At 59.0% G+C, this 7,466-nt stretch overlaps 3 protein-coding genes across 3 annotated transcripts; 2 read left to right on the plus strand and 1 right to left on the minus strand.

The window, feature by feature from the left end:
• Window positions 1–381: 381 nt before the first annotated feature.
• K452DRAFT_288076 (uncharacterized protein) lies at window positions 382–1,878 on the minus strand. Its single transcript, XM_033540586.1, has one exon. The coding sequence runs from the start codon at window positions 1,714–1,716 to the stop codon at window positions 703–705; it is 1,014 nt and encodes a 337-aa protein (XP_033397094.1). The 5' UTR covers window positions 1,717–1,878; the 3' UTR covers window positions 382–702.
• A 148-nt stretch (window positions 1,879–2,026) lies between these two features.
• Window positions 2,027–4,786, plus strand: K452DRAFT_319009 (uncharacterized protein). The gene is made up of 7 exons (XM_033544208.1): window positions 2,027–2,146; window positions 2,201–2,355; window positions 2,412–2,436; window positions 2,499–2,552; window positions 2,609–2,705; window positions 2,759–2,775; window positions 2,879–4,786. Exons 1-7 carry the CDS (start codon window positions 2,108–2,110, stop codon window positions 4,514–4,516), a joined length of 2,025 nt encoding a protein of 674 aa, XP_033397095.1. The 5' UTR covers window positions 2,027–2,107; the 3' UTR covers window positions 4,517–4,786.
• A 717-nt stretch (window positions 4,787–5,503) lies between these two features.
• K452DRAFT_228869 (uncharacterized protein) lies at window positions 5,504–6,942 on the plus strand (the record flags this gene model as incomplete). The annotated part of the gene is made up of 4 exons (XM_033536999.1): window positions 5,504–5,742; window positions 5,847–6,046; window positions 6,173–6,750; window positions 6,808–6,942. 4 exons carry the CDS (start codon window positions 5,504–5,506, stop codon window positions 6,940–6,942), a joined length of 1,152 nt encoding a protein of 383 aa, XP_033397096.1.
• Between the last annotated feature and the right edge of the window lie 524 nt (window positions 6,943–7,466).

Here is a 7,466-nt window from a genome sequence, read left to right on the forward strand (position 1 = left end):
ACGGATTTGGGGGAAAAAATCAAAAAACCAAACTAAAAAAAGCCAAATAGGAAATTTGAGACAGCGATCGCGGCGGTGAAAAAGGAAAAAAATGGTGTGAAATGATGGCTCTCTTCGCGTCCCCTTCTTCTCTCCGATTTCTCCTTCTGTTGCTGTCTTTTCCTGCTGCCGTTTGCAAACGGCGCCGATTTCCTGCTCTATTGGGGGGGGGGAAGGGGGACGCGAGCCGTGGTATCATATGAAAACGTGCGCGGGATACGTAAATAGGAACAGAGAAAGGGAACAAGGAGACAGTAATAAAACAAAGGACGGGCTTCGCCGAGCCCCTAAAAAAAAAAAAAGCAAAGCAAAATGGCGACAACAAAACTCCGGATTAGATGCAAAAAAGACAAAAAAAAGGGGTGTGCATGCAAAATGAAATCGTGAATAGTGGTTGGTCGGTAGTGTGATTTGGTGACGAGTGAGGTGTAGACCGCCTCTGTTGGTTGGTTGGTTGGCTCGTGTGCTGCGGCCGAGGGCAACATCATGCGCCCGTGTCGATGCCGGTTCGTGGCCACCACCACCCATGCAGCGCTAAACGGCCGACAAAAATAGACATGCAGTCGCCGCCTCCACCACCACCCGGCTCTTCCTCTATGCTCTACGCGAAGACGAACAAAGAAGTCATGAGGAGGATAGTCGTAGGCCGGTCGGTGCGCAATGTTACCTCGCGCTGCCACAGAGGTCCCTGCTACTCGCGTTGCTGCTGGCAACGCTGCCCTCGTCGCTCACGTCCGACGTCGGCGACAAGGCTGCCGCTGGTGTTTCTGATGACGCAGCTCCGGCGGCGGCGCTCTTCTGGCCAGGCACGGGGCCGAGCGTCCAGACCCACTCGCGTCTGCGCTTGCGCCGGCCCGCGACTGGCGTTTGCGGGCACGAGTCGCTGTCTGACTCGCTGCTGTCCGAGGGCGAGTCGCGCTTCTCGCCGCGTCGCAGCTGTGGCTGTGGCTGAGGAGTGGTGCGCTTGGGGGTCGTCGTCTTCGTTGTCGTGGCGCGTGCGAGCGAATGCGACGTCGAGTGCAGCACGGGTAGGGTTGTGGCGGTGGCGGTGGTCGTGATGTCTTCAATGTGGCTGGCGCCCGAGCCGGCAGGGGTCGAGGTGGAGTCGTCGTTCAGGTCAAGGGTGGAGATGGTGCTCGATGACGAAGCGAGGTCCGAGTGCGCGAGCGTGTACTTGGTCGTCTTGATTTCCTCGGCTAAAGGGTTGCGGAAGCTGACGCGCTTGGTGGCGGGGAACATGGGTCGCGACGGAGTGGCCATGTTGCTGCGCTTCTGGTGCAGGCGCGGCAGCGGGCTGTTGGACAGGATGGATTGCACGTTGTGCGGCAGCTTGTACGGGACGCGGCCGCTGTCGCAGGTAGACGACGACGACGAGACGGTCGAGATGGCGCTAACGGTCGAGGCCGACGTGGGTGTTTCGGATGACGACGACGACGACGACGAGGAAGAGGAAGAGAAGGTGTTTGTGATTGGCTCATAGCCGTTGCTGAAGGTGTTGCGCGCAGTGGGCGAGACGGCGCTTAGAGTGTCGAGACGAAGACTGGAGCCCTTGCCAAAGGTGCGGATCTGGGCCTGGGCAGTGTTGAGCGACAGCTTGGGCCGACGGGTCGCAGCGGCAGCCTGGGAGGAGGAGGACGACGGCGTAGGCGCCGGTAATAATGCCAGAGAAGTGGTCATGCTGGAAGGGAGAAGGGCGATCATGAGACTGGGGGGAGGGGGGGTGTGGTGACGTTTTTGTCTGAGGTGGTTCCTGGGTAGGTGGCCCTTATAATAGTAGATAGATAAAAAAGGCGAGGGCCGGGTAGATATCGCAAAGAAAAAAAGTCAGAAGGAAAGGCGGGCTTCGAGGCAATAATGAATAATGGAGATAGCTGTGACGCGGCGTTTAATGGGCGCTTGGGGCAAGGCGAGCCGGACGGGCATTTCTATTAATAGGGCCTCGCTCTCGGCGATCACGCCGTGTCCATTGGCTCCCGTTTTTGGAACGCAAACGTGCCCCTCTCTACCCAAAGCACCCTCGCACCGCCCACCCCAACCAACTCTCTCCACTTCCTTCCCAAAATCCCAAATGCGGGCTCTATCCGCCACGCGCGTCGTGATGCACTTTGTGCGTCCCCACTGCCCGCCCCAAAAAATCATCGCTACCACTAACACTTACCAGGATTACGACGCCTTCTACTGCTCGTGTCTTGAGGCTGACGAGCCCCAGCTGCGCTTCCTGCCGTTGGCTGTGCAGCGCAAGTGCCCACATCTTCTCTCCCCCTCTCCGTCTGACCAACTGACCCCGGCTCTCACAGAGAAGCAGATCGTCGTCACGTGAGCCTGACCCGTCGGCAACCGCAGCAGCAGCCTGTGCTGACTTAACGCCGCAGTTGCAACTACGAGGCCCGAAGACGGGTGCGTGGCCCTCCGACACGGCGCAGCAACTAGGTAGCTTCTCCGGCTGATGCTTTCGCCAGGGCCTGCACAAGCTCCAGCCGGTCAAAGAAGCAAAGCGCCTCTGCCCCGACCTGGTGAGTTGCGTGCGCGCCATGTCTCGTCAACCCCGGCTCACGCATTCCCCTCTCAGGTCATTGTCCTCGGAGAAGACCTGACTCGCTTCCGCGACTATTCCAAGGCCCTGTACCGTTTCCTGCGACATTTTTCATGGAACCGCAAGGTCGAGAGTAAGCATACGTCAAATGACGGGACGCGTAACGGCCAAGGCTGACGGCCACAGGACTCGGCTTTGACGAGGTCAGCAGCTCCCCATGATGATGAGGCCTGTCGCCTCCTCTGCCAGGCTTCCCGCTTGCGTCACAGGCTTACACTCTGGCTTCTTTGCTGCTTTGCTTTGTAGGTGTGGATGGATGTCACTGACCAGCTCGACTACAACGTCTCGCTGCTAAACCCCAACGACCTGACCAAGTGCTTCTTCCACCTCTCGCGCGATGACCCCACGAGCGGCTTTGACTTTGATGCGACCGTGTTCGCCGGCAACACCTGGCCCGCCTCTGAAGACTCGCGTCCAAACGGCCATGACATACGTGAGGACCCGCTGCGCCTCCGCCTCCTGTTGGCTTCGAATTTGGCGCACTATATTCGTCGTGAGCTTGAGCATCACAAGGGTTTCACCGCCACAGCAGGAGTCTCGACGTCAAAGCTGCTTTCCAAGCTCGTCGGTAGCGTCAAAAAGCCAAACAGCCAGACCACGCTGCTGCCGCCGTGCTCGGCGAGATCCGGCGATGAGGATGCATGTAACACGATTGCCTTCATCGACACGCATGATATCGGCAAGATTCCCGGCATAGGTTTCAAGATTGCGGAAAAGCTCCGAGAACACGTGCTTCGGCCGCCACCGGACTTTGACCCGGTGCCGGGCCAGACTGATATGAATCAGGTTGTTCGAGCAAGAGACGTTCGCTTGCATCCCGGCACTAACGCCGAGGCCCTCGAAAGGCTCCTCGGCGGCTCCGGATCGCCACGCGGGATCGGCGTGAAGGTTTGGAATCTGATCCATGGCTTCGACGATCAAGATGTTGGACAAGCCAAAGACGTGCCCAGCCAGATCAGCATTGAAGACAGCTATATCCGGCTAGACAGCTATAATGACGTGGTTAAAGAGCTTCGCGCCCTGACGACGAGTCTGTTAAAACGCATGCGCCTCGACCTCCTCGAGGAGGAAAGCGAGAACAGCAGTGGTGAAAAGGGCCAATCGGCCCAATCCTCAACCGCCCAGAAAAACAAAAGAAGATGGCTTGCCTACCCTCGCACCATCCGCCTCTCCACTCGTCCGCGCCTCCCCGCAGATGCAGCCAGCACGAACCAGCACTCGCGCCCTCCGCAGCGCATCTCCCGCTCCGCGCCACTGCCCTCGTTCGCCTTCAATCAGAGTGAGGACGTTGACGCTCTGGCCCAACGGCTTGTGACTGAAGCGCTGATCCCTCTGTTCCGCCGCCTACATCCCGATAAGCGCGGTTGGAATCTCAGCCTCATCAATGTTGCAGTGACGAACATGGCCGGTGCGGCGGCCGAGGGTAAGGATATCGGCGGCATGTTCAAGAGGTTGGAGCGGGAAGACGCAGGAACGGGAGCGGGAGCCGGTGCGTCATACAGCCGAGACAGGGCGTTAGAGACGGCGCACAAAGAGCAAGCCAAGGCAACGCGAGAGGACGAAGAGGCCTCCGACGTCGGCATAGACAGCATAACATCGACGACGCTCTGTGATGCAGCTGCTGAAGAAGCGCACGCCTGGCCACGCTCTCTTACTCACCTTACGTCAGACGTGTGTCTCCCTGGCAGCGCCGGCTCGGAAGACGTCTTCACCGCTTCGCAAGCCAGCAACGCCTTTGGCCGTTGGGAAGAAGATGATGACGGCAGCAGCGCGGACGGCGGCGGCGACGCGCGCGAGGGCGCGGCAGTCTGCGAGCTGTGCGGCGCGGTCATGCCGGCATTTGCGGTGGCGGCGCATGGGCGGTTCCATGAGCTTGGGGACTGAGGGGCGGGTGGGGAGGGACCTGTTCGTGCTGTTGTTAGTTATGTGGCCGGATTTATGGTCGTTGAAACGTCCGCGGCTCGGGTCGATGGCATAGTTACCCGCAGCTCTAAATGTAGCTGCAACGAGCTGTTCGCGGTCGAGTTGGCATACTCCGTACTTTATTAGGATTTGGTTTGATTGCCGTTTGATTGACAATTGGGCATCTACTATAGGCCTGAGTATGTCCATATTATTGCGCGACAGAAATTGACAGGTCTAAATTCCACCGCGCTTTGCTGTGCTGGCGAAAATGGAGAGGAGGTGGTGCTTGTAGACGATGACAGGGACCACCGTACACTGCCATCTGCCATCTGTCTATCCGTCCACATCAAGGGTCCTGCAAAGCGGCATCAATCGGCCGCCAGGCCCGCCAACTAGCTAGCGGACGGCCCTGCACCAAGCACCAAGCTAGCGCCGCATCCAGATATCCGTGAGGCTGTCACAGAACTAGTGTCGCATAGCACCGAGAGCACCTAGTGGTGGGGTATGTGGGATCGTGTCGTGTTGGTGCCCGCAAACTCGAGACGGTAAGCTTAATCCGTAAGGCAATCCGTACAAGCAGCCAGACAGCACGTAGAAAGCATAAAGAGAGAGAGAGAGAAAGATACGTGGTCGTTGCATACGAGATAAGAGGGCGATACGGTTTCAGCGAGAGTAGGGTGCCCGTGTTTGTTGCGGTAGGTAGGTAGGTGCGGGATCGGGACCACGCCAGCCCGCGCGCCGCGCGCTACCTACCTAGTAGGTTGTTGGGTGTGGTGATGTCATGTATCGCGGCGGACCGCAACTTCGTGCTTTGCCCCCCGCCCGCCCGCCCGCACGCACGCACGCACGCGCTTCGTATTCGTGTGCCTGCCTGATCCGCATCGCATCGCATCGCCTCCCCACCTGTTCAAAACAGGACAGGAACAAGACAGGAACGGGCAGCTATTCCTATCATCGCACGCCGCCATGGCGGAGGAGCGCGAAAGCTCTGCCGACAGCTTCACGAGCGCAAACGAGGGCACGCCGCTGATTTGGCGGGCGGTGGGCAAGCCGTCGTTGCCCTCGCCCGCGTCGTCGTCGCCATCGCCATCGTCGCCGAGCTTCCTGGCCAAGCTCAACGCGCTCGTCCTGCGCGCTATCGACGCATGCAACCCCTGCGTCTCGCGCCGCCCGTGGCGGCTTTTTGAGATTTGCGATCTGTGGCTGTGCGTGTGCTCCCTCCCTCTCACGCACATACCGCCTGGCAGAATGCTGTAGTCGGTAGGTAGTGGTTGATGTGCTGATGTGCTAATGTGTTTTGATTGTGCAGGTTTCCCCCGTTCTTGAGACGCCGCTGCCAGGCGATGCTTACGGCTGAGTGGACGCATCGTTTGCCCCTACTGCAGAGCGCTTCGCCGGCTGAGTTGGCGGCGGAGGTTATTTTGGGGGCGTTGGATGAGATTGATGGTGCTGATGCTGATGGAGATGGGGAGGGGCTCACGGTTGTAGATTTTTGCTCGGGGGGTGGAGGTGCGTGGTGTGATGTCTTTTTCTTTTCCTTCTTCTCCATCCTCCTCTTCCGCCCCTTTTCCTTCTCTTCGCACGCAAGAAAAAGAAGGCCTTGCAAGCCTGATAACCAACACGCACACACCGCAGGCCCCGTCCCCGTAATCGAGCGCCTCGTCAACCAAAAGCGCGCCCAGCGCAAGCAGCAGCCCATCCCCTTCCGCCTCACGGACATCAGCCCGCACATTGATGCCTGGATGGCCGCAGCGGCGCAGAGCTCGCACCTGAGCTTCGTGCCGCAAAGCGTTGACGCGACGGACCCGCCGCCGGCTGTCATCAGCACAACTAACAACAGCCCCAGCGACCCCGAGTACACGTCCGGCACCCGCGTCTTCCGCCTCTACTGCCTCGCCTTCCACCATTTCCCGGACGACCTGGCGCGGCGCACCCTCGTCAGCACGCTCGGCACCGCCGACGGCTTCGCCATCCTCGAGCTGCAGGACCGCCGCCTGCTAAGCCTCCTCATGATGGCGCTGGACTTTGGGCTCGTGCTGCTGGTGACGCCGTTCTGGTTCTGGAATGACCCGCTACAGCTACTGTTTACGTACCTCTTGCCGGTGCTGCCGGCTGTGCTGAGCTTTGATGGCGCGGTGAGCGCGCTGCGGACGAGGACTTTTGGGGAGGTGGTGAGGTTGGTGGAGGCGGGGAGGGAGGGCGAGGCGGGGGTCGTGCCAGGGGAAGGGGTGGGAGGAGAGAGGGAGGCGGTTGCAGGGGTGGGGAGGGAGGTAGGGGAGGTGGGGACGCTGGAGAGGTGGGGGTGGCGGTTTAGGGGCGGCCGGGAGCTGCATACGTGGCCGATTGGGTATTTTAACTACGTGGTTGGGACGAGGGTGCAGGGTGGTGGTGGTGGTGGACTGTGACTGTGAGGATTGTCTGGGCGTTGATGGGCGGGGGTGAATGCGGGAGCATTGTAAACATTTAGTAGGTTTTTGGGTGCTCGCTTAAATGCATGCTTCCCTATTCGGGGTGGATACATAAATTCGGGGTGCAATGGTCGTGGGTAGCGAAGGGCTCTCCGGTCGCAAATGGTGGTTTTTGGGCAACTTTCGGCGAAAGCACACTACTTTTTCTTCTAGTAAATAGGCAAAATCAGGCTTCAATCGAACCGGTGGTCAGTATTGTCTCTAGTTTTTAGGTGTTCGTGGTGGCGTTGTAGTAATGGTTCAGTATGCGGAGCATGTTGTGAACTCCGAAGTGCAAAGCGCAAAGTGCAAAGCGCAAAGTGCAAAGCGCAAAGTGCAGCTGCCCTCGAGCGATTATATTAGAGCTTACTCCCATCGGCTTCTCGAGGTTATAACCGGCTTTGCCTCGTACTCGTTAAATATTCTGTATTTTAACATGTGTTTGGTGGTGGTGCTCTGGTCAGACCGTCGCGGGTCCCTTT

Source organism: Aplosporella prunicola (assembly GCF_010093885.1).
Source record: "Aplosporella prunicola CBS 121167 unplaced genomic scaffold K452scaffold_14, whole genome shotgun sequence".
In the NCBI taxonomy this organism is placed as follows: Eukaryota; Fungi; Ascomycota; class Dothideomycetes; order Botryosphaeriales; family Aplosporellaceae; genus Aplosporella; species Aplosporella prunicola.